The sequence below is a fragment of the Struthio camelus genome, chromosome 1 (genome assembly GCF_040807025.1).
Source record: "Struthio camelus isolate bStrCam1 chromosome 1, bStrCam1.hap1, whole genome shotgun sequence".
Taxonomy (NCBI): domain Eukaryota; kingdom Metazoa; phylum Chordata; class Aves; order Struthioniformes; family Struthionidae; genus Struthio; species Struthio camelus.
In genome coordinates, this window is record NC_090942.1 from 192,749,373 (window position 1) to 192,776,575 (window position 27,203).

At 38.9% G+C, this 27,203-nt stretch overlaps 1 protein-coding gene across 7 annotated transcripts; it reads right to left on the reverse strand.

The window, feature by feature from the left end:
• On the reverse strand, window positions 1-26,412 carry RCBTB1 (RCC1 and BTB domain containing protein 1). 7 transcript variants are annotated; one of them, XM_068929885.1, is made up of 15 exons: window positions 26,172-26,412; window positions 24,509-24,556; window positions 23,195-23,256; window positions 19,591-19,761; window positions 18,573-18,723; window positions 17,904-18,070; window positions 15,062-15,220; window positions 13,881-13,988; window positions 12,691-12,833; window positions 9,183-9,373; window positions 5,886-6,012; window positions 5,284-5,435; window positions 4,200-4,330; window positions 2,146-2,380; window positions 922-1,054 (listed from the first exon to the last, which is right to left on the reverse strand). In XM_068929885.1, exons 1-14 carry the CDS (start codon window positions 26,185-26,187, stop codon window positions 2,279-2,281), a joined length of 1,728 nt encoding a protein of 575 aa, XP_068785986.1. In that variant the 5' UTR covers window positions 26,188-26,412; the 3' UTR covers window positions 922-1,054; window positions 2,146-2,278. The 7 variants fall into 7 exon arrangements, with proteins under 7 accessions (XP_068785988.1, XP_068785985.1, XP_068785989.1 ...); XM_068929887.1 differs by lacking the exons at window positions 2,146-2,380; window positions 23,195-23,256 and adding an exon at window positions 20,753-21,002 and having other exon boundaries at window positions 1-1,054; XM_068929884.1 differs by lacking the exon at window positions 2,146-2,380 and having other exon boundaries at window positions 1-1,054.
• Window positions 26,413-27,203: the final 791 nt, after the last annotated feature.

A 27,203-nucleotide genomic window follows, 5' to 3' on the forward strand; every position in this document is an offset into this window, starting at 1 on the left:
TGAGTAAAAAACTGAATTTTATTATACATAATTTAAGTTTATACAATACTCCAATGGTTGGTTGGGGGGGGGGGGGAGGGGGAAGGGAAACAGAACTTCCAAAACAGTATAGCCCTTCCCCTCTAGGGGAAGCAATTTAATCTGATATCACCAGAGGTAAATCTTTCATTAACCTTTAAAAATATTGCTTGTACAGTTCACACAAAGTACATATTACAACTTATATTAAGGTATACCCAAATATAAAGCTTTATTTCCAATTATTAGATCTGTTAGTTACCCCTTTCTTCAAAGTTACTTACCTAGGCTTTGAGGATACTTTATTTCTGTACACTTTTCTAAGTACTGAAATACACTTGGTTAATTACACACAGCAAATGGCAAATTTATTCACAATCATGCAACCGCAATAAAAGATATCCATGCCATTTGCTTTGTCATAATCCCATGGAGTTAATGTTTCAAGTGACATCATTCAGTGGCTCAGGTGAGAGACTGTTCTCTAACCCCAAAAGGCCAGTACCCCAAGTACTGCATTTAAAATATTAACAGATGGTGCTCGAATTGAGACATCCTAGCCTGAAAAATAAGTCCTTAACACCACTTGGTATCTTTTGCATGCTGCAATTTTTCTCTCTCCATTTGAAGTCCTGAGCTGTTCCAACATCCTCAGTTGCTAAATGCAACTGAGTATTTTGGTTGATATTTACTCAACAGTTCATTCTTCTGGAACACAGAAAACATTTGGTTTTTGTTTTGTGTTTTTTTTTTTTTTTTTTTAAATACAGGCTTTCACATCTTCTGATAAAAGAGACCAGGTTATGTGGGTTTATCTGTACACTTTTGCCAGCCTGTTATACCATGCCATCTGCAAAAAAACCTTGCAATCACCGAAAACTTACAGCCTCTTGTTTCAGTTCTTAAAGGCTCCACATTTACTGGCTTTAGCAATGAATTCCTTTAGCAGAGGACCATCCATTTGCCAAAACGCTGCAGTTTGTGTCACTTCCGTCAAATGGTTGACACAAAACTTAAAGCAGAATTCTTCTAAATCCTAAACGGGGCGGGGGGGGGAGGGGGGGAGAAGAAAAAGAACAAGAAAAGGCTTTATTACCTTCACTTCCATCACAGAGAATTACATTCAGAGCCAGACACAAATGTCTTTATATGCTTTACTTTTAGTGCCATTAACAGCAGAGGCCTAGCCAAATATATTAATCAGGTGGCTCTCAGCCTTTTTCCACAGTGTGACTGTGCAAATGCAATAGAAAAGAATAATTCTACCCACATAACATGGCTGCAAAGAATGAATAACCATAATTTGGTTCCCACTGTATAGCTGCAGTCACATATATTGCTCAAAATAATATTGTGTTTTTATTTTAAAGGTTTTACCATTTAAAGGGTTTATAGGTTAGATGGGTTTAGCTATAGCATCCAGAAGAGTTTCATCTACATTCACTGACAGCTATTAAGATCTCCTGTTTGTATTGGGTTTAAGGCAACAAAATTTAACCAGCACTGTGGACTAAGAAAATTCAGCTCTGTCATTTCATATTATAATCTCAGTGTATGCATAGGCTGCTTCACTTCCTACTTCATTAATGGCTTAGTTAATCCTTTGAAGTTGCATGCCACTGGGTTCAGTGCAAATGTATACTAACTGGTATTTTTAAAGCAAACCTTAGACAAAAGGCCTTTCCGTGTATTACAAATAGACCCAGGTTAAAAAAAATATATATTCCACAGATGTCCCAAAAAATACTGTGGTGTAATACACCAAAGCAATTCTTGCAGAAAACGTTCTGGATATTTCAGAATACTCGGAAAGGCCTCCTATTTAAGGATTAAAAAAACATGAGAAAATCATCATTGCACCCACATGATGTCAGAGAGAAAGACTGTCTAAAAAACAAAAGCCAGTGGTTGTCAATATAACATTGACCACAGAATTGCTTCCCATTCAGATTATTTGTTTCTAACTCCTCTTTTGAAGAGGAAATTTATTCTTTGTGGCACAGCACTAAACTGCTATAAGAGGGATGCTGCAGCCCTTAGAAAATAGCAACTCTCTCCCCACCCTGCTCTAATTTCTTTAATACTTTATAAATCTATAGTACTAGTACTTTATACACGAGAACAGACCCTTCCTTAGCTGCTCAGCAGACTGGGTGCTGCAGTAAGGCAAAACAGATTTGCAGAGCTCTTTAAGCCATCTGAAGTATGAAAGGCTGATTAGTAGTCATATTTTCACTTAAGGTCAACATTGAATGCTAGCTCAGCCGTGTGCCAGTGAGTTCTCGACACAATAGTAATATAAAAATATTTCCTGGCCTAAAACCAGGCTTTCTGAAGCTGCAGGTCTTGGCTTGTGTGGCATCTGTGCAATGAAAAAAGACAAGCTTATTAGAACTGAACACTGAGGGTTTTTTCTTTTTTAAGTAATAGAATGGACTAACAATTTAAATAAAATTACATCATACACATTGCAATATTTTACACTTTTATTAAAAAATTATACTCCAAGTCAATGCAACAGAAGCATACAAACAGTAATACTGTGTTATTAGTAAGAAACTTGGGAAAGTTTGAAGTTTTTTAGAGGAAAAAAAGCTGAATTTCATTTGCAGGTGGATGCACTTCAAGTAAACTTTACTTAATATAGAATTAAGTGATAAAGGTACAAAGTACTTCCAATGATTATTAAAAGTCACAGCGATAAGCCAGACCTGAATTAATGCTACGCCTTTCAATTCAGTTAGTCAGTCACCAAAATGAAGTATATCAGAGTTTCACGTCATGGAGGTAAACTTTAAAATTAGTGAGGCAGCTTCTTTCAACTGTTGTCTTTCAGACAGTCCCATGAACTAACTACATCATCTAAGCAATTTCAAACCCTGATCTAACTTTACTGCACGTATAATCTGTTTACCAAAAGCAGTCCCTCAGTGCCACCCATTTTCTCCCTAATTTAGCATCTAAACCTACCATTAGGTAAACTTCTAACTTTACTTAGCTAGTAAGGTATGGCCAAAGCACAGTAACTGGATTTATTCTACTCTTTACAAGCAGAACCAGTCACACACTAAAGACTAATTCTGCAAATAATCTTTTAAGCTAAAATTTGTAAGACCTTCATATTTTCTATGAATTCCCATCAAAGAAAGCATTATTCACAATGAATTGTGACGTCACAATTCAGATACCAATACAGTCATTCAGATAAGGTATAATCAAACAAGCAACACGCTGCAAGGCTCAGAAATAAGGTAGTTGCATGCATATTGCTAGTTATTAAGTACAAGAAAAAGCAATGAGATGATCTACTGACTACCAAACACCTTTAATAAGCATAAACAGCAAGGCTGAAAACTAGTCAATCGTGAAGTTGCAAACATGACATGCAGGTAACTATTCTGAACACAAAGAGACAAAGGAAGCCCAGATCCGTCCATAAAGTAGCATATTAGTGATCTGGTAATGAAATCAGACATTGTAAAATGGGAGAATTCCACTAGCCCTCCCCTCTTCACACTCTCTTTCTCGGTCTTTAAAGTTTATTAGGCCCATAAGACAGTTCTTATCCTGCCATTTGATTAGTGTACTTGAAATGCAAAGACTGAAAGTGTATCTGACTGTAGATAAACTCAGTTCACAACACCACGCGCACTAAAACCAGAAATAATCCAAGCCAAAATACCCAAGCCCACCTCCATACCACACCTCAAAACCCATAACTTTACAAAATGAATTAAGGCTTACAAGAACTGCTTTTCATAATATGATAGTTTTCCTTTGTTTTTAAAAAACTACCCTCGTTTATGTTTTTATTCTCAATTTTTTTGGTCATACTTTTTTCCATATAAATAGAAATTCATGAAGCTTGGCCTAGTGTCATAATCTTTTACCATGAATTAAGCAATGCAAACATTTATAAATCCTGAGTCTCAGGCTGGGACTTAAGTCATCTTTAGATATCTATGTACTAGTTCACCTTCCCAGTACTGGTTTATAAAACATACAGCTTTCCATCCAAATATAGTTTATGCAAGTCCAATGGCAACATTCTCAAATTCTGAGAATAGTAAATAGTATTCTCTGGCACTAAGTCGGAGAAAACGTATAAAACTGGCTGCTTTTCTCCACAGTTTAGGTCAGAAAGCAGCCACCTAATTAGAGATTGAACTTTAGAAGTTTACCTCTGCATCGTATCTGACAGCAGCAGAGAGCAATGAAAATGCATTTTCCACAGTGATTCCTCTCTTGATAATGTGTTGACATAGTTTTTTCAGTCTATTTTCACAATAAGAAGTAGCCAAATCCAAAAGCCCTGCAATCAGAACGCCATTATATTAACCACTTGTAATTATCACTGCTTTTCAGCAACAGCATATGCTCCTGGGGTAGAGGTTGCATCTTTATTCTGTATGTTATGTATGTTCTGTATGTCCATAACATGCTATATGCATGTGGGTCACTATTGAGAAAAAACACGTTTTTACCATTATACAGGAAGAAAGGCCTTTTATTACCTCATGCTGCAATCCTGTTAATCTCTGTAAACATACAAGCTTTTCCACTGATTTGTGCACCTGACTGCTTGTGAGAGTGGAACTGTTGCAAAACAGGCACCATAACACAAGTGAAAAAGCCACCACTATAATAAAATACAAAAAAAAAAAAATCTATCCTTGAATTACAGCTTGTTCTTTGCTCCGCTGCCCAAGTTTCACCTATTACATCTACTGAGATTTTTCTTATTTTGTCCTAACCAGTAACTGATTCATTCTAGTAAAATACACAGATACTTTAATCAAGAGAAATATAGTTTCTCCTCCATCTTTTATATAAAAATAAGCTATTAGTTTATTCATGTTCCATTTTTGTTGTAGAAAATTTGCTACAGCAGTATTTCTAAAGTTTCATTAATCCCCAGTAAATATATTATAAACTGGACTAGAATCACAGAATCGTTTAGGTTGGAAGGGACCTCTGGAGATCATCTAGTCCAACCCCCCTGCTCAAGCAGGGACCTCTAGAGCACGTTGCCCAGGATCACATCCAGACGGGTTTTGAATATCTCCAGGGAAGGAGACTCCACAGCCTCTCTGGGCAACCTGCTCCAGTGCTCTGTCACCCTCACAGTGAAGAAGTTAAAGAATTCTACATATAATATATAAGTCTACGTATATTATATGTTAAATAAGTCTACATTTATTCTGTATCCCTTTTCTCAGTTGCTCTGGATCCTGCTTTATAAAATAATTTGACCAAAAGCAATACCTATAGCATCTTCAGGTGGAAGGTCAACACTGTCTGTATACAAGTATTCAAGAAAGGCACGATACACAGGATAAGAAAACTGGTCTATTTCTATCACTTCCTTCATGTCCTCATTCCAGTATGACTGGAACATGGTTCTGAAGTGTTCACACCTAAAAGACAAAGACATCACCTGGAACACTTTTGGTTTTTTTAGTGTGTGTGTCTGTCTGTGTGTCTGTCCCCATATGAATGTTACATATTTTAGAGAGACTGTAATATATTTGTTGCGCTCTCTCTGCAGCACTCATTAACATTTTATCTTACCCCATCACAATTAATGATCCACATTTTGGTTCCTACTATTGTATATATTGTTACACTTGCGCATCAGGATGAAAATCTTACATGATCTATGCTACCGAAACATCTGTGCATATATTGCAATCAAACTAACTTAACAGAATTTATTATTTTGGGAACAGTGAATAGGCTTAGTGAAATTTGGATACGGACCATTTTAAAAGAGAGTTTAGATCTCCCTTCCTTTTTTCCCCTCCCCCCTAGATGTGATGCGAACAAGTACTTTGTTATGAACAAGAGTCACGAAAGATGAACACTACCTGATCTTCAGAACAGCTTTGTGAACATGGATGTACTTTCCATCCACACGGAACTTTAGATCTGAGGTTTCTGGGCTGTCAAACTCTTTCTTCAGAGACTCTGCTACTGTTAGAAAGTCTTCATGCTCTAAAAAAAGAATTTTAAGACCAAAGAACACGTTAGACATCTTAAACGGAACACTTGCATCACTGCAGTTAAAGTTAACTGGTCAGTTAACAGCATGCAAAGTAAACAAGCCAATAGAGCTCTGATACTGACCTAAGGGGTCAAACCACAAAAATGAATTAGTCCATTCTCCTTTTCTTGTGGCAAGGGCTACTCCACAGCAGCTACAAACCACAGTGGCCAGCAGTCCCAGGGCCAGCTTATTACTCAGAGGCAGTACAGCATCAAGGACACTCCCTGGGGAACTTCCTTCCTTACTCTCCACCTGGGGACCACCCACACTACTGCCAGCCTCCTGGCAGCTTCACTGTAGAGTTGGGCCAGCAGCTGGTCTCCACAGAGAAGCTACAGCAAGCCTGCAAACTGCTGGTAACAGGACTCTACAACATCACCTACAACCCACCTGACATACAGTATACAGTGCTTCGGTCATGTTAGCATGACCGTAAAGAATAAGAAAACATGTCACCCACTGGCCACTTTTTTGCATTGTCTGGTAGGTTATTGCCTGCAGGTTGTCCGTTAACATCTTTGCTGGGCTGACATAACAGCATCAGTGATATTTCATGTTAATCCAATTTATCAGGCAATTACAACAGCACAAAACCCAACAGCAGTACTGCAAGAAGACAGACCATACCAAGAACATAGTATCTACTACCAAGGACACAATAGTTCAGTAATTTTGGAAATGACTGAAGTTGGGGTCTCACAGCCCTTTGACAGTTCTTAAAAAGGCCTAGAATACAGGTCCCATAGTGGTTCCATCATCCGTCTCTAGAAATCATAGAAGAGTTTCAGCACAAGCCGGCCAAGACTTGTGGTAAAGCAAGAACTACAGAGTTCTAGGAAACCTAGCTTTAACCCAGTATTTGAAGTTCCTGTTGATATATCTCACAAGTACGTTTTAACACACGTGGCTTCTAAGAAGCAAATATTTTCTTTAAAAAAAGTTTTCTACTATAAGGGGAGGTGCGCTGTCTTCTGTGTCCCATAGGACTGCATGTTATTCATCCACGTATGTTCAAATTACTCTTCATCCTTAGAGACAGCTAAATACATTGGTATTACATAAAACACTTCTGCTATAATAAGCTGCTGTAAAAGACAAGTTACATTTATGCCCCACAAGACCATGAACTCCTTTGTTTTTGCTCTGATTTACATGGATCATGAGAGGAATCTGCATCTCACCAGGGCTAACTAGACCATGCTCTAATCCCCTCTGCACTTGTTCACGTGACTTTTTTCTGTGTCATCAGCCTAACTTAAGCTACACTGTAGATCAACTTTCACTCCAAATACCCTTTCCACACAAAGGCTGCAGATTTGAACTTTGCCACAGACGATCTTGAGTGACTGATCTTAGTTTTGGCAGAGCCATCGTAACCGGAAATAAAATAATAACCATCATGTAGAGTTAGCTCTCACTAAGAAAAAAATTTTAAAATGTACTTTTTAATCTATATAAATAACAAGGTGAAGAGGTGAAAAAACATATATGCAGAATGGAGATTAAAAATGCCTCAAGAATTAATGCTTTTGATTTAAATATTTGGTAGTAGGATTATCAGAATAAGAGAAGAATAATTTCCATTAGCCTTTGGGGATTAAAATACACAAATAAAATTCAAACAACTTGTTATACTCAGACTGGGAATACTTCATGAAACTGAGAACTTTTTAAGTTACTGAAACAGGGGAGATGCATTTTGCTAATGGTGGAGGCTGTTTAAAGACAAGAGACTTGGACAAACGCCAGACCTCTACAGAGGAAAGACTAGCACATATCGCAAAAGAAAGAATGATTAGAGAATGAAGAAAGTGGGAAGTGGGATAAAACAAGACTTGGATTTACCCAGAGACAGATCATTCCAAGCTAATCTTCTCTCTCTCTCGGGTAAAATTGATCAATTTTCTTCTATAGACAAGATGCTGTTATTTGGACTTCTATAAATGTGATAACAAGCTAAATGAAAAGTTAAGATGGAGAAGCCAGGTTAGGACAGGAATGTTTAGACAGCTACAGGACTGTCTGAGATAAAAACAAGCCACGCACAAGGTAAAGTCCGAGACTGAAGGAAGGTTACAGAGGATCTGATGCCTCCACAAAACCAATTTCATACAGAAACAAAATTAGGATCTCTTGTCAATATGAAAGCAGTTTAGACCTCCTAGATGATCTTGAGGACTGAAATGGCAGATCTAAGATGAAGTCCAATAAGCATGAACTGCAGGCTAAGTAAATTCATAGTATATTTGGGGTCAAATAAGAGTTGGCAGCATATCACTTGAAGATAACCAAGACGACAGACTTGGGTGCTTATGTTGGTCACAGTGACTACATCCCCAAATTTAATCTAAGGTTGTACAAGAAAACAGAGAAAACACCGCAGAAAACAATGATATTATGGCCTTGTTACACAGGAAGTATTATTTGCACACCTGCCTGCCTTTGAAGATAATCAATTCAATTGAAACTAAATCAGGTTGAGCAATACCACCTCACAATAAGGAAACTAGGAATTCTACTATTTTACCTTCCTAACATGAAACATAAAGAGAGAGATCTGCCCCTTCCTATTTATACTGGAAGGGTAAATACTGGGGAGAGGAAGAGACAACACTTGCAATTAGAATGTGCTAAATATCAAAGTAACAAGAGGCAGAAGCACTCCTCCAAACAGGAACAAATAGTTTTAGGAGCAAAAAGCTATGTTTAATAATCCAGGAGTCCTTCCGAGTCCTGAGCTGGGGCTCAAACAATACAAATTGTAGGAAACACATAATATTCAGAGTGCAGCACAAAACAGGATTCTCCCTAGACATTTACTGGCAAACAAACAATCTTGCTAACCCTGTACTGGATCCTCAGCTGCTGAGGGAAAATGTTTTCTTCAGGAAACACTTGAGGTTTAGAGCGCTAAGAAAGAACATTTATTAGCTAGAAGAGCTAGTCTAAATTGCCTGTTCTCCTTAAATCAAGGGCTGGTCTCCCACAAAAGTGGCATACAGTGCTAATCTGTCACAAACATACATAGCAACTATAACATAGAAGCATATTTTATATGAATATTTACATTTAAGTTATTTGGCTCATATAGCCCTGCTCGGCATATCTGAGTTCTCACCTACTGATAGAAGACGCCACATAACAGCAGGGGTAGCAAAGCAAGCAAACACATCGTCAGTGCAGGCAAAGTGAGTGAGGTGGGGAAAGATCACAGACTGGCCTCGGCACTGGCCCCACATGTACACCTGGCCACTCTGGGTCTTGGCAGCCGAAGTGTGAGCAGAGTGGCAGGCTGCAATCTCCACAACCCTGCAACAGAAAGAGACACTTGTAAGATACTTACAGGTATAGAACTAGTGACCTTCCAAACGTCTCACCAAAATAAGAAAACAACCAGCCAAACTACGTATCTGTACTCCTGCACTTTTTTCTTTGTTTTGCATGAACGTGATTCTGTTTTAACGGATCAATATAAGAACTGCAACAACATAATCAAAGCAGTATCTGACTACAATCTATCAGAAGTCTTTGAAAATGTACTTTTCAGTTGACATGCTCATTTTCTTCCCCAAATACGAAAAAGGGATGAAGAAAAAAAAAATGTATTTTTTTCTTTAAAGTCAATAAACATAAGATACATTTCAGGGATGGATGCTTATACAGCTTACAGAACTTCCAGTTAGGGAACAGTCTGGAAAGTTCTACTGCTTTGATTTTGTAGAGCATTTTCCAGAACTTCTTTCAGGCAGATGTTACAAAAATTCTCGCATCTCAAGACTGAAGGGTTTGCTGAAAAATACATAGGATCTTAAAAAAAAAAAAAAAAAAACACACACCACACACACACACTTCTATCCCCTCCTTTAATCTGTTTTTGCATATAGAGATCTGACCTAGCTCCTGCCTTTTCGACATCATATTTTGCTTTTCATTTCCTTTCCTCAATCCAGAAACCCAGTTTGGAACATTGTTCTGTTATGAATAGTGCTTTATATGAGGTGAGGTGAATGTCCACACTTCACACTCCATTCTTGAAGAGCTATGGCTGTTCTTTAAATAAAGCCTACATAATATTTTCAACCTCCTCAAACAACTTCTTAAAATACTACAGCTGCTGACATACACTTATCTATTTTGTTCTCCCATTGCTCTCGCTATCCTGACCCTGTTATTTGAAGTAGGACAGGAACCGAGAAGAATCACACTTCCATTAGAAGGATTGTAAGGACATTTCCAGTGTCTCTGTTTAGATGAGCAAAAATTCAGGGAAGTTCCACACTTGATTCAAAATAAAATCGCTGCTTTCCTGATTGCCAACCCCCTTGCTAAAGGCATCAGAGGACTTCATGCTTCTGTGCTTTCAATGTATTTATTTAAAGAAAAACTAACCTGATTAGCCGGGACAAATAAACATCTTTTCAAAGAATATAAACGTACACCATCAAAATGTTTCATCACTTACAGAAAAAGCTAACTTTCCATGCATATTGTTAGGCAAAACAGAGCTCAGATTTTAAGTTCAAAAATTCTTTCAGTGAAAAACACTAGAAAAAGCACACTTCCAGCATCTGGATTGATGATTTCTAGCAAATTAAAACTTAATGGAATGTATTACAGCAGCAGCAGCTTATGAAGCTCTACGCAACACTGAGATCCTTCAGCAGACATGCCCATGTCTCTCATGAGACATCATAAAGTAATCATTTTAGGGTTTTTCCTGCTAGAGCTAGTCTCCAGATATCAAATTACTCTCAACTACTATTACAGCCCCAACAGCTGCCCTTCCTTAACTCATACTTAAATTGCAGAACGTCTAGTCCCCACAAGTCAAAAAAAATACTGTTTCTGCCTTTATTTGCTCAAAAGCAACTGTTTCATACTTTGCTTCTGCTAATACTGTAACAACTTACTTTCCATCACGGCTATCCTGCAGTCTCTAAAGTTTTCCTCCCCTAAACTGCCTTTCCTTATCAGAATAGATCCTTCTTTTTAGGATATCTATACCATATTTAGGCAAAATTCTGGAACCTTACCTTCGTAATTGTACCTCCAAACTAACATAAGACAAGGTCTGAAAGTCCTTATAAGCTGTATATGCAAAATTCTTCAAGACTGCAACAAATGCCACCTCACAAGGAACCTTCAGCAGCATTACATATAAATGACAAATTATGTAAATGAAAAGAGCAGCAAGAGAAGCATTAACACGTTTCACGGGCAATGACAGCTCACCCACTTATAGCACCGATTCCAAGGGAACCAAGTCAAGCAAGATGAGTAAGTTTAAGTGATGCATCTCTCCTTTAGATTCCAAGCAGAAGTTCTATGATATTTTCTCCCTCCTCCTCTAGCCACTGAACAAATGCCAGTTTTATCATAATCCCTCACTTGAGTTCATGTACACTTGTATATATAAAGTTCCCTTAACTGACTTGAAAAATAAATTGCTAAGAAAATAAAGTTGGTCTATTGCAAGCATATGCATTTCCCTTCCAATGCCTTAAAAAAGTAAAATTAAAAAAAAAAAAATCATTTTGCCTCTCTAGTGCTAGTTTCTTCACAGACAAGCCAGCCTCAACTTAGTGGTTTCTATTATGCTAGTTCCTTTCTTCTTCCCCCTACCCCCCAACTTTTTAAAAGTCCTTTAAGGAAACTCAGCACTGTACAGCTTTTTCATTTCTACATTAAGCATTAATAAACAGGAATGGCTTCCCTGAAAGACAGTTTAGAGCTATAAAATGATAGCTTTTATACCCCAATGGAACAGGAAATGGAGGAGGAAATCCCTCCCCCGCCCGCCCCACCCACCACCAAGCATTTCCTATGTAAGAGAAGATAACAAGTTAAAAGAGTTACAGGTTAAGAGGTTTCCAAAGTGAGGTATATTAATCTATAGGTGTGCACATAGCTCTGGAGAATGGGACTAAGATCTCCAAGATTGTAGGTAAACACTGGAAGAGTCATAGGATTTAGGTCCCAAATATTATGACAAGAAGGGCGCTGAAAGATACTGAATGAGAGTTAGGGTCAATCTTTCATGGGTTTGTGAAACTAAGACTATAGGCATGTTATTTAAGAAACTATGACCTGATGCCACCAGCAAGAGTGGTAACATCTGTCCTTAGCTCCAGCAACCTTGAAAATCAAGTCTTGTTTACACTGGTGGCTACCTACCAGACAACATCTCAGAAAGCTGATTTTTCCTCATGTGCCACTCCTTACAAAAGAGGTGCTTTTTGTAGGGCAGGTTTTTGTGTGTGTTTTGTTTTGTTTTTTTAATGTAGGCCTCACTATATCTTAAAAGCTTGGTATGTCAACTCCATAGTGCCGCATTTTTTACAAAAGGAATCACATTTAGAATAGCCTAACACTTAGCCATTCACTGTCTTTCAGTGTCAGGCAAATATAAAATACATTTACTTTCAATAGTCATTACAGATAGCAAAAAAAAAAAAAAAAAAATCACTCGCTTTGAAGTAAAAAGTAGCATATCATCCTTCCCTAGGCTTTTAACAGCAGCAATAACACCACAATCCACCAGGCCAAACATGCATGCTTCCAGTGCTAAGGAGTACATAACATATGCTCAGATAAGTCAATCTCAGGAAAAGCTTCAGCAAGATTACCTTTCTTTTTCCATCATGATCTGCACCGGGCTTAGCTGGTTACTTTTATTGCCAGTTCCCAGCTGCCCATAAGTGTTAGCTCCCCAGGCATAGAGCAAACCCTCATCTGTTAGTGCTAGTGTGTGCGCATAGCCACAGGCAATCTGTAAGTAAATTTATAAGCATTACTACTAAACAAACAAACAAACAAGAAAGATGAAAGACAAAATTACTGCACACATTTCCTTAGTCTGGCTGGTGTCAAATACCACAGGCACTCCGTTTAGCACAAGAAAATGTTTTTTTTCCCCTCAGTACTTAGAGCTAACACAGAACACATTAGCAGTAAGTACTGGAAAACTCCAAACTGCATTAATTTAGGGTATATTGATTACTCCTTCCAAACCATTTGCTACATAGTCTAAACATATGGAAGATCTAACAACAGTCTTTTTCTACAAGAACTAATCATTTCCTGTTTTGCTTCTTTAATTTAGTTGTATTCTATAGAAGCCCCTTTAGAGTCTCCCTAGCCTCTGCTTGCTTTCAACTGCAGACTCTTCAGAGAATGTGAACTTCATCATATCTTGCAACTCCAAAACACGTGGGGAATTCGATATTTAGAATACCATACAAACTATGATAGCTGAAGTTCCAAAGCCAATGACCCCTTCAGCTTTTTCTAAAAATGAAGAAACTCACTATGTGTTAATTAACTGTTCATCTTGAGTTACAAAAAGGAAACTTCATAGTAGCTTGGTAAACATCCAGAAAACCCCAATTTTTAGTTTTAATCGGGGGGGGGGGGAAGGGGGGGAAAAATACCACTCTCTTACCTCCCACTCTCCCCTCACATCTCGGGGGATGACTTGAACAATGCAGAAACTAATCTGAAAAATTTCTGTTCGCATTGATTCCTCCTATTTACTTCGTGTATCTCACTCATTCAGTGGTAACAAAGATGTTATTAGTACAAACTGCATAGTTTATAGTTAGACTAGCCATCTTTAAAGCATTCAGAAGACTTACAATAGCAACTATTTTGCAGCTTACTTGCACTTTTTTTTTTTTAATTAACCTAATATAAATTATAGGAGCCAAATGAATTCAATCTTGTAATTGAAATCTAGAAGTATGTGTAAGATTCCTAATACACAGTTTTAGCAGATGCTGGAAACATGAATGCATTTTTATTTCTAAGTTAGACATACCTGGAGAACGCACACACCATGTAATGCTGCCACTCTGCATGGTGTTAGTTGATTGCCATTGTTTCCAAGACCTAGCTGACCATTACCATTGTAACCCCAGCCATAAACCTGATTTAAAAAGCAAAACAATATTAAGCTATCCCTTTGCAGAAATACAGGCTCTTTAAGACATGGGCACAGTCCAAAAAGTACATATTATTAAAAAGAAAAAAAGAACGCTACTTCAAGAGGAACAGAGAGGGCTAAAAAGATACATACAGTCAATCATTGTAGTAGATTAACTTTTCCATCCTGCATTTACCTGCTAAAGAAGCTTTCTGAAACGTTTGTCTTTGAAGTACCAACTTAAAATACACCACAGTCTATCTTATAGCATCAACTTTTTTTTTTTCCCCCTCCCTATCACTTTTTCCTTTTTAAAGGAAACAAAATCTGTATTTCTGGTCAGCTGATCACCTATCGAATTAATTTAAACTGACGTCTCCAGCTTAACTCTTTAGAATTTTTCCTTCAGTCTTGTTAGGGTGGGCCCAACAAGAGGAAGGTACATATAGTGAGAGCTCATCTGCACCTCAGGATGACTAAGTATTTTCACAGTGTCTCCAGTCATGAGGAAATGCTATGTTCTGAGTTTGCTGAAATGTAGTAAAAGTGAGGTTACAGTTCTTACCTAGAGGTAAGATAGCATTATAAATGTCTCACATAAAATGAAACGGTTAAACACCACCAGAGCAACTTTCAAAAGATGGCTTTGTTTTTCTTGTCAGCAGTTAAGTAGTGCGTTGAAGAACCAGGATCATTCAGTGTATACTTGTAGAAAGATTAACTATTTAATTTTGCATGCAAAAGTCTAACTAAAACACATGTTAAACAATCTATTGAACTAATATTAAGCATGTATTTCTTTATAACAGTTCAAATACTTGCAGCTGCAGTCTCAGGAAAAAAAAAAAATCAAGTTCTAATACAGTCTCTGCAGTAAGAAGGAATACTTTCTTTAAAGAAGTTTAAAGAAGGCAACTCCAGCTAACTACAGAGTTCTCCTTAAGTCAGTCCTATAGCAGTTATCAATACATACTCTATAACTTGAACCCTCTCTGTATTCAGCATTTTTCCGTGTTCAGACATTAAACTTAAGTTTGCACAACAGAGAAAGAACAGGAGAATGCAGGAATGCTTACCTCACCATTGTTTACTACAGCCATGGAGGACGTCTGACCACAAGCAATGCCAACTACCATTTTACCCTGTAAACAGTTTGAAACTCTACGAGGAGTTGGCTGGTTTGCTGTAGATCCAGATCCAACTTGACCACAGTTGTTATAGCCCCAAGCATATAGCTGTCCAGTAAAAAAAAAAAAAAAAAAAAAAGCAAGATAACTGCAGTTTAAGCCTTCATAATAGTAATAATAAAAATTTCAGAACATGCTGTTAGTATCAGACTGGGTAAGCTACTTAAGTAGCTAAAACGTTTATAACTAATTTTAAACAACTAAAACAGCAATAGGTCTGACCTAGCAAATAAGAACATAGCATTTTTTCAGCTTCTTTCTATAGAACTGGAACATCTGACTACAGTCAACACATGCAATATATTTCCATATTAAACAGAAGCCTGAAAGTAAGACACCGAGCTTAGCGAGTAGACTTTCTTTATCCTTTCACGATGTTGCAAAAGGAAAGCAAGCAAAAGTGTTGTTTTGCAGACTTGCTGAACTTCCCATTTTGAAATTAGAAGTCTCAGAAGAGAATCGAGCAAACCAGCTTATAGCTGGACAATCACTGTACCTCCTTTCACATCTCTGAAGAACTGTGAAAAGGGATGTTTGTCAGCCACGTTTCACAGTAACAAAACTTGGAAGTATCAGAGATGGTGCTTTTTATTAATTTCATCATATAACAAAGTTTGTCAGTGACAAACAGCTAATAATAAAAACAGAAAAAATATTGGTTGCCTTCATCTAAAGCCCAAAAGAGAGGCAAATGCTTTGCTGTAAGAAGCGTATATAGCCTTTGGATTTTCAGTTCCTTTAATGTTTCCATTTCATACACATACCCATAGCTTAGCATAAAACTATCTCTTATAATTCATTCTGTGATGCTTCACCCAGTTAAAAGTTCATCCTCTTAAAATATCAGGCCACAGCCAGCCAGCCCCCTCACTGAAGTGGCACCAACACTCATTCAAACCAATCTGATTACCTTTACGTAAAGTTTAAATACCCTTTAGTGCCAGAAGCAGCCCATTTACTGTGATACCTAACTAAAAGTCACACACACACACACAAAAAAAAAAAAAGACTGCCTTATGTGCCAGGTCCAATACAAAAAGAAAGCATTAATCCTTTGCTCCATTACTTGCATTTCCTTGGTCTTTGATTCCTGCTGAATATTTGAAGAGAGTTGTAATTATGTCCATGTATAAAATACCTTTATTTCAATAATAAAGAAAATATTAAGGAAGAGTAACTCAGAAGGTAGGTCAAAATGTCAAAGAGCTAATCAGTTTCCTCTTTCAGGAGAGTATGAATGTCTGCAGTTCTGTGGATTTTAAAGTTCCTGTGGACATGAGCTCCATTATTATGGGCAAACACTTCGATCTCTTCTAGTCCTTTCCTCAAATCAGTACCGAGTGGAAATGAAGATAATGTTTCCTTCCTTTAAGTCCACCATTAGGATACTCCTTTTATTTGCACTGTATTAAACATCCACTCAAGCAACTGCACAAATTAATTATGCCAAGTATTTCTATGAACACTTTCAACTTCAATGCCCTTCTGAAACTCCAGTTATATTAAGTCACATGGCTTTCTCCAGCAAAATATTTCTGTAAGTAAAATGCCATCTAACACATGTGACTGCTTGCAGTATGATCAGTTATTTCTGGTACCGATAAAAACCTCAGAGCACAACTAGATTGAGTTACTGCAATGCATGCTAAGGTGTGGATTTACAGTACGTTAATTAACTACAGTTACTAGCCAGCTGCAAATACCAACTCCACAGGAAATAAAGAAGTTTGCCCATTTCCATCGAGTTTTCGAGTGCATTGCATTTATTACAGAAAGACAGCACATCCACTGCAAGCAACTACCACACAATACCTGACACCATTAATGAAATTCATATATGAACACCCTTGCTTTCCTACATGCAAAGTAAATTTTATAGTTTATCTCAGGCAAAACTGAAAGCATACCAAACCTTCCTAAGTTTAGTCTCCTTTCAGAGATACCTAGACCACTTAAATTAATCCAGTCCTCCTTTCTCCCTTCATAACAGTATGAGTCCATATAGAACCGTAATAGGAACGCACACAGACACCGTGGTCACAAGAAAGGAAAGAGTTGTAGCTTCCATTTCCATCTTTAGGAAGGCTTCGAATCAGAACCTCTCATCTCTTAAGACAAAGCCGCACTAGGCCCTCCCCCACGCGGTAACATGCAACTCAGAAACCAGAGATACACATGCGTCAGACTTGTCTGACTAACTGGAAACGAACAGTACAAGTTTCCTACAACACGTGGCCTTAAGTCACGTCAATAAACAGCATAAATCAGGCTTGGGATATAAACCGGGTGCTCTTTCAGTAGCTACACACAGGTATGCACAGACGGGCAAAGCAACATTCTTTCACAACACGAATGCAGAAATCATGAAGACTATAAGAAACAAACTGAAGGCTAAATCAATTAATACAAACAACTAAATACAAGTCTTAAACATCAGAATTGCAAACAAAGAACAAGACTTTCACTTTACAAAGACTCTACCATTTGCACGTGGCACAGCTTTCTGGTCTCATCCTTATTTGATATAAACATGGCACATAAGCCACACAAAATTTACTTTTTGGGAAGAGTTGATTGGTTTCCACGTCTGCTCTGAAGAAAAGGACGCCATAGTTTAAGGCAGCAGGAGAAAAGGTTATGCTGTAGCTATACTGTGGATGGAGAGAACTTAAGACTGCAAGGTCACTCGCACTATTCACATCAAGAAGAAAATTAAGAGGTTTGAACTTACATCCCCATCAAATGATAACGCCATGGAATGATGAGAGCCACAAGCTACTTCCACCACTTTCTTTATTAACAAATTTGTGCAGACTTGAACAGGAGTAATGCCCTGATTGGTTGTGCCATTCCCAAGCTGGCTGTAACCATTATGTCCCCAGGCATAAACTTCACCATCTGTAAAAATATTTAAGTTTGAGACAAAAACCACCACAAATTCCACAGAAACTAAGATAGACTATTTAAGAAATTAAAGAATGAAAACATGCAAGTCAAAGGACGTAACAAACAGTGAGACTATTGCAAGTATTATCTGTATACTGAAAGATTAAATACTTCATGTCATTTTATATTTATACACCCACCCATACATATACCTACGTACACACACATTTATATATATGAATCTCACACTACTTTGGAATTAAGTGAAAGTGCACTGGTAAAAGTGAATGTGTCATAACTGATAGAGTAAAACTCCACAGCTGCGGCATAAAGGAAACGTGAAACAGGTTTCCCTTGCATATTAGGGAATACATTTAGTTTCACTTAACACCAATGAGAATTCCTTAATGTGTATTAAGGAATCCACACAGCTGTGCCAAATATCCATTCTTGTTAAGCTTAAGTGGAACTTAATCTGTAGCTTAGGATGCCATAATAAATGATTATTTTCTACCTTCAGTGGAAAGTACAACATGCGGTCCACTTCCATAACTGAGACTGGAAATCTTCTTTCCACACAAGGCTTCTAATTTCTTTGGTACTATTGTGCTCTGATTATCTCCAGTTCCCAAACAATTACTGCAATTCAGTCCAAAAACAAACACCTGAAAGACAGAAATACTCATTTCAGGCTGTTTAGACTCAGGTATGCAAAGACGTGATAGGCAAGCCTTTATAAAGCTAGGACTTTTGTCATTGACTCTGGAAGGCTAAAGACTTCACTCATAGTGGTCAATAGCCTCAAGAGTCAGAATCAGGACACTTGTTTGGAAGTTAACTGCTGAGTCCAGATTCCTCAGATTCATGCAGGCCTGGAAGCTAGGCTTCTCATTTGCTGGGACAGCACCATAAGTATTATCCTATAAGTTGTCTATGTGAGGGACACCACCCTTATGTCATCTTCTAATTGAAGCTTGTAAAGAACAGCCACAACTGTGCTGCGAGGGGCCCAATCCTACAAGCCTCTTTGGGAGTATTGAAGGAAAAACCCTTCTCTATCCAGTCTTATAGTAAACCCTCCCATTAATATATCCCAGAAAGTGTGCCTTGTTTTTTCTCAGTAGCACAATGTTAACTCACATTGAGTTTCTGAATCATTATAATCCATAGATCCTCTTCTGCAGTATTCTTACTTAGCCAGCTATATCCTCATTTTACATCTGCGTACCTGGAATGCTTTCACTTAATTTCAAGCCACCACAACGTCTTTTTGAATTCTGACTGTCTTCAAAAGTGCATGTAATCCACCCCGGCCTTTGTCATTTGTAAGTTTTCTAAATACTCCATCTACATTGTCCCCATACAAGATTTAAAAAAAAAAAATTCACAAGTTACATCCAACACTTCCATGTATGTTTTGAAATGCACAGATTCACATATTGCTTTTGAGAAGCTATTCACTTAGAAATACTCTGTGGATTCTGAAAATAACTAATTGTAGAGTTATCTGTTCCATTTTATTATGGCCTTACCTCATCATTGTGTGTTATATATATAGCTTCATTGGCTGAGGTACCAAATACACACGCTTTTCGAATAGACGCTATTTCTTGAGGTGACAGTAAAGTAAATATTGGCCACTTTCCTACATCCACCATGATGCTACTGTATCTCATGAAGTTTCTACAAGAAAGATGGCATTGCTGTAACAAAAAACAAAAGCTTATTAAAAAACGTATTTTGTACTTTCAGCAACATGCAGTAAAATAGTTTCCATTAAAGATAAGTGTTAATCAGTCTCTGAATACATAACTTTCTATTCTGTACGAAATATGTAATTATATTCCCATTAAGATGAACAAATAGCAAGCCATTGGTAGTCAAATTAGAAGGACAGTACTTGAACATCCAGTTAAGAAAGGTAAGTTTTTTCAGCAAATATAGAAAATATTTGCGGTTCTACATGAAAACTTGTTAAAGGCTTGTGATCTAGCAAGTATCATCTATTGGTGGAAGGGTGGATTTCTGAATTACAGTTGGAACTCCTGTTTACAAAGTTCTTGCTTGTGACATTGAAGTAGTCTTACAACTTGCACATGTCACCTAATAAAGCAGTTGAAGTATCTACAAATCCTGCAAAGAAAAAAAAAAGCTGGGATTGTTGAGTATATGAATGAATTTTGTCATCTGTTGTGTAATTAAGAGCTCTTATTATGGTCTAAACCTATTTCTGAGAGCATGAAAGCAAGAAAAACTTATGAGTTTGTACAATTAAGCAGTGAAACACCTCAGATAAAAGTGATCAAATAAAACAGTCATAATTAGTTACTGAGAAACAAGATGGACCACATTAAAAGCTGGGAACAAATGACTGGATCCATTTCACCTGGCAGTGAACACCGATGCGTACAATCCACGCTTCCACAATCCTCCTTCTTAACCAGTTTCCTCAGGACAACTGCCTCAGCTCAGGAATGAAACTGACAGTCAACACAAAGCTGCACAGGTTATTTAGGCCTTCAACCCTGCACAAAAGAGCTATAACAACTCTCTTACACTCCTACTCTGAAGGGATTCTGCCACTGACATTCTATAATCCATGCTGACGCAGTATCAGCAAATTTCATGAAAAGTGAAAAGCTGTTGGTGGAATATTCCACAAAGTGTCAGTGCTATGATACAAATTACAATAACCTGTTAAAAAATGAAGGTGAAGAAAACATTCAATGGGTAAGAAAAAAGTCTCTATTCAGATGCTGTCTTCTCGTCCACACGTAGTTCTCTTTCCTTTTTCTGCTCAAATCCTATTCCATCCCTGTATTCTTGGCTTTGCATCATTCAAGATAGGCTTCTTGTTCAGGATGCACGGATAGCAGGTATGAGCAACAAGGACACTAGAGACCCTCTTTCCTTTTGCTTCCAGGTCGTGGTTGTCAGAACAATTCTAACAACCAGGACAAAGTTTCAGAGTGTTTATTCAACACTAGCAATCAATTCTAAAATGTAGGTTACTAAATGAAACTTTTTTTTTTTTTTAAAGAATTTGAGATCATAGTGGAAATGCTGTGTATTTAAAACAAACAAGTTACAGACTATGATTTGAAAAAGTCATGCTTCTCTACGATTTGAGAAATTTTTCAGGCAGCTGAAGTATCTCCTTGTCAAATTTCATAAACCAGCTCCAGCAACCGAGGTTTGCTCAAACTCCTCTCCTACTAGGAAAGTAATTTCACTCTACCTTTCAGATTTGAAGCAAGTCTTGAGAACATTTGAAGTCTCCAAATGGCACATTCATAATAAATGGGTTTATAGAACTGCTTTTGAAAGTGCACCTAATGCCAGGAACACCTATGCATTACACTCTACACAGCTAAACAGATCTGAATGCATTTAAGCCTTCTTAATTTCTAGTCCAGCTATAAACTCAAACTGGTTAGCTGCTGAGATTTAAATCCCAAGAGTTATCTCACTTTGGCAAATCTTTTAACATATAACACTATTGATCAGTTGAAATGAGACAGTGATGACTTGTCCTCATGAGCAGACCAGCTAATTGTCCCTTCTGGCTTTAGCCATTTAATTTGCCCTATATAATATACACTTGACAACGCACAAACAGAACATAAACTGGACATTAAAATATTTTATTCACCAAATTTCTTTCCATTGCATACTGTCAATTTAAGATATGAAGGTAAAACGCCATTTAAATGAAATGTCCTAGTAAGTTACTATTAACAAGTCTTACATCACAAGAACTTTCCGGACCCTCAAGGTAACCAGTTTAAAATGTGCTACATGCCTTATACCTCCTTTTCTGATCTAATCTGCTTGACTTCTTTCCCACTACCGTATGAACCAGTTAACCATCCCTCTTGAAACAGATCTTCCCAGCTGCTTCTAAAGCCTATGTGAGTTAAACTGCATTTCCCTGCATCTCAAGGCTCAAACGGATATCTTGTTAGACTCAGCAATACCATTAGATAAAAGAAAATTTTCAAGGACACAAAAGTTTCCAGATTCAAGACATAAGCAAAAAATAGTTGAAGAACCTTAACAGGTGTAACTCTCCTTTACCTAAAACAATGCCATATATTCCCTATTTCAACTGTTACTACAATCCTACAATGTTATTTGAAGTGATTTTTTCAACAGGCTTTTAACGATAACTCATTGGCCATTGGCAGGTTTGTTTCATTAATAAATCTCAGTCCTGATGTCTCTCCAGGTTTAATAACCAATAAAGGATCAAAAAAAATTCTTAAAAAATGCTTTTGTCTTCTGCATAGTATGTACTGTTCTCTTCACCTTTTTTTTTTCCTCTTCTACAAGTATTAGGCACTGCCCTTAGATGCTGTCATTTGCTGGAGTACCTATCATCATTAAGTTACCCCCTTTTTTTTTTTTTTTTAAACACTAGTAACAGCAGCTCTTTTTGTTTATGCTTATGTCTAAATGAGTGAGATAACATGCACCCCTGAAAGTTCAGGGTTTTATACATGGACTACCGTTTCTCTGCCTTCTATACATCTAGAAAGCAGTTTTAGCTACTTATCATCCATTTCCTACAGAAAGCATGTGCCCAACCTGGTATAAGCATCACCCTTCTCCTCTCGAAGGACAGATTCCTTAACAACCCTAGCCATGTTCCTGGTTTTCCAGTAGGAATTCTTGGTAGCCACAGGGGAAAAAAAAAGTAACAGGAAAAATCTATTTTGGGAATATATATGTATATAAATAGTACTATAAATGGAAAAGATGTCATTAAAGCAACTCAGTAGTATTGATGGAAAAACCCAGTTACTTTCAGCATCCTTTAAGACATACTGTACCCTTTCCAGAAGGATAGGCACTGGAATATACTAGCTTCACACAGTCATACCCAAACTTCATCTTTGCGCAAAGTTTTTCTGAACACAAGCACGAAACTGCTTGTGCACAGTTTCTTCCGGGCTATTGCTTGCTGTGAAAAGTTGATCTATGAGACTTTAACCATGTTATTGCAAATAGTGGCACAAGGGAACCAGTGCCCTTGACTCACCCTTCCTGAACCACATCAATAAGAGAGTTAAGTCTCGTTATTATTTACTTCTTCTGATAGTTGCTTAGAGGCCTGGACGCTCCTACATTACATACCGTGTAAAGGCTACACGTGCACTGGAAAGCCTTCAAGTGCAATGCAGTAGCAAATGCAGTAGCTGGAGACCAAAGGAACAGATGTTATTTCGATCTGTATGCAGGTAGCTGTCTCAAAATATTAGGTCACAAGCTATTGTTTGGATTTTGTACACAACATGGCAGCAATGGTTTTAAGGCATATCCGTCATTTACATATCAACACCTAGATTTTTAAGTCAACATTCCTGAAAAAATAGCAATTGAAAGCCTTGTTAATATAGAAGTCATACGCTTAAACTTGGTGCTCTTGTAGGTGGTTGCTTTTAGAAACACTGTATGTCACTGCTGTTAACTATCTTTTCATTTCTACTGCATGATTCAGTGACAACCAACTATATACTGCCTAGCTCCGCTCGTATTCCACTATTGAAGAACTAACCAGCAGAGGGAGCACACATCAACAATACCTATTCTGATTGCTTTGACATCTTCGAAATTATCCAGCATCAGCACACAAACAGGAACAGAAACAAAGATGATTGTTTGAATTGCAGTGATGCTAAAAATAAGCAAGAAAGGATGACTGGTAGAGAAGGAAACTGAACTGAACACACGTTGTGCTAAAAAGAAATTGAACTCAGAGCCTTCATCAGGACTGGGGGGGAAGGGAAATCTGGACCTGCTCATGTTTTAAAAAAAAAAAAAGAAATACACAAGAACAACAAACTTTAAGAGACAGAAGCCCTTTAAAAATTCTATGCTAAACTACTACCTATGCATTCAACATTTCATTAGCTTGCTTTCCAAAGAAATAACGTGCAAGCCGATTATTAGCAATACACAGCATACATGGATTCGTGCAGAAAACAAAGAGCTTACAAAATGTTCTTAAAATGATTTCAGATAAAGTTTTTACAGCATTTATAGTTCAGCTAAACAAACTCATGCTGGAGAGAACAATGACTTCACACAACATCCTACCAGGAAAACACTACCAATTGTCTTTGCAACAAAAAAAACTGTAGTTAATTCCTCAGAGATTTTTCCCTTATTTGTAAAGATTATTTGAACACAGTTGTGCTCTTTCCTCAGGCTTCAATTTTGCAGCTTATTCTGTTTGGGTAGATTTATGCCTGCACAGAAAGAAATTGAAGGCTCAGGGCTTCATTTCCCCTACTTGTGTAGGGGAATCATAGACAGCGTTGAGAACAATAGAAGCTGGACGATCTGGTTGTAGAACCACAAGACATGCTTGGCAAAAACTGATCAGTTTTTTCGATTTTAGTTACCTCAACAATGAGAGTCAAACCCGAGACACAGCACTAATCTCACCTGTGTTTTCTCCAGCTTGTCTTTGCATTTTTATCTCATATTCCAGTACTGAGGGGAAAAAAAAAAAGTGAAAAAGGTGAAACAACACATACTATTGACATTAATCAGCTGTGTAGACTAAGTGATTTTATTGTGAATTGCTCTCTGCCAACAAAAAGATATTACACTCCCTGAAAGTAAATGCTACAACTCACTTTCCTAAAACCTTACCATAAAGTAAGATTTCTATGACAAAAACCTGTACTTCTGCATGGTGATGGTTTATTTTTGGATGCCTTTTATGAGCAACCCAGGGAAAGAAAAACATGCTGCAAGAACTGACAGCCGACTCATATTTGCTTTCAATAACTGGCTAAAAGGGACAAAAGCAAGTAAATAACACCATGTTCACAAATACTGTTAAACATAAGACTGCTTTCACCATACAAAAAAAAAACACCCTAAGAGGATGACAAAGTAACCTGCCCATTATAACTGAAATGTAATTATGGGCACAATATGCTTATTTTTTTTAAATTAGTTGAACCATTACTGTAACTTACTGCAGTGTACCACTCACTTCGGACAAGACACATTCTAAACAGCACCAATTTGTCTATGCTCTATGCATACAGAGATAAGCCTTCAGGAAAACACTTATACTAAAACTTCAAAGATTTATTGGTTTTCCTAAGTACTGCTTTTTCTAACCACCTTCAGGCTTCAAACACATTCACATTTAGGATGGCTAGTGTCTCTCTCTCATAATCTCACTCCCAGTTTAAGTTCCTGCAATAGGGCATAAACATTGCCTGCGTACCATGGATCAAAAAAGGATATTTCTAGTTCCCTTCTTCTTTCCTATAGACTGAGTAGACGACAAAAGCCATCTCTACTCATTTTCAGAACGCCCCCAATATCTCTTAGATTTTCCTTTTCATCTCTCATCAGCAGACCACAATGCACCTTCCAGAATGGTCATTAAAACCTGTCTAAAGTAGAGTTTTAAAAATTCCTTTTAAAAATATATATTTAAAAAATCTTGAATGTTTACTTTAAAAGACTTGTCATGACTCATTCAAGGAACAGCACATTAAAAATTAAAGGGTCACTAATTATTCATATAAAAGTCCAGTGAGAAAATCGTTAAGAGCCCCTACTTTTTCAGTAAGCTGGACGTCAGCTTTCAGGAAGCAGACAACAAAGGGAAGAACGAACTGAAAACCACGAACCAGAAAAAACTGTAAGAAGATATTGTAAGTCATCGCAAATCGGAAGAGATGTTTTTAGAGAGTCAGACAAAGTTACGTGAAAAGAAATTCACAGACAGAACAGAAAAAGAAGAAAACAAACAAACAAACAAAAAGCTTCGAGAAGCTGCTCAGATAACAATCCCTAAACAACTGCCCCCAGTGTTATTTAAACGAGAAGGAATTTTTCTCCCCCGAAAGGGTAAGATTAGCTGAGGAGACTCTCGCAGCCGGAGCAGCGGAGCCGCTGCCGGGCTCCCTGTGGGGATGAGGACGGCGGTGACCTCCAGCCCGGTACCGTCCGCCCCAGCCGACGGCTCCCGCCCACGCAAAAACGCAGCCCCCTCAGCCTGAGCGGGGGCCGCCAGGCTCCAGGCTGGCGACCGGGACGAGCCAGCCCGGCCACATACGCTACGTCGCATCACGCTCCTCACCCGGCCTCTGCGGCATCCTCCGGCAGGCTCCTCGCGGCTCCTCCGCCCGCCGGCGTGGACGCTCCCGCTCCCTTTCCCTCCAAGGCGCCTCCGCGCCGGAGGCGGGCGGCCCGCGGAAGAAGAGCCGCGGCCGTTACAGCCGTTACGGCAGTTGCTGCCACCTCCCCGCGCAGCGCAGCAAGTCTAGGGACCGAGCGGGTGCGCGGCCGGCACCACGCACGTGACAGCGACGAGCCCAACACGGCGGGGGGGGGGGGGGGAGGGATGAAGAGCGGTCTAGTCACGTGATGCCCAGCCCACCTACACCCCCCCCCCCACCCCGGGCCGCGCTCGACCGTCCGCGCGCGCCTTCTCGTGGCCAACGGCAGGTAGCGCTCCCGCCCCTTCCTCGCCGCCTATTGGCGGCGGGCGGGACGCGGGACCACGTGGCCTCCCCCCTCCCCCCGGCCCGGCGCGCGGCGCCTCAGCCCCCCCGCCCCCCGCCGTCTCGTGTGACGGTTCGTTGCGGAGGTGCCGGTGGGGCCGGGCCGGACCGGACCGGACCGGACCGGCCCCCGGGAGCTCCGCCACAGGCTGCTTCTCCCTCGATGAGTCCGCAGCAGGGTCAGCGGAGCGCCGCTGCCCCTGCGGGAGTCGCCTAGTGGTCAAGACTGCCTCTCCCGGGGACAACCGTTGCCCAGGGAGGGTGTCAAATGGCGCCTGCCTGCCCCTGGGCTCTACCGGCGTGGAGCTGAAGGGAAAATGAGGCGGAGAGCAGCTAGAAGAGGCACTAAGGCCTGCGGCGGGATCCACGCTCGCTGTCTTTCAGGGCAGGGCCTGTCATGCCTAAGACCAGCTGGTAACTCGTGTTAGCAGCCTGGCGCCGTCGCAGATAAAGACTCCTCTCGCACTTAAAAACCAAAAATGGTTTCAAGCGTTTTTAAAGGACCTGTTCAGACTTACCATTGACATAATCTCTGCATTTACACCTGCAGATCAAGGAGGAGACAGAGCTGTGGGGGAGGATCCAGGAAAAAGAAGATTGGAGCTGCT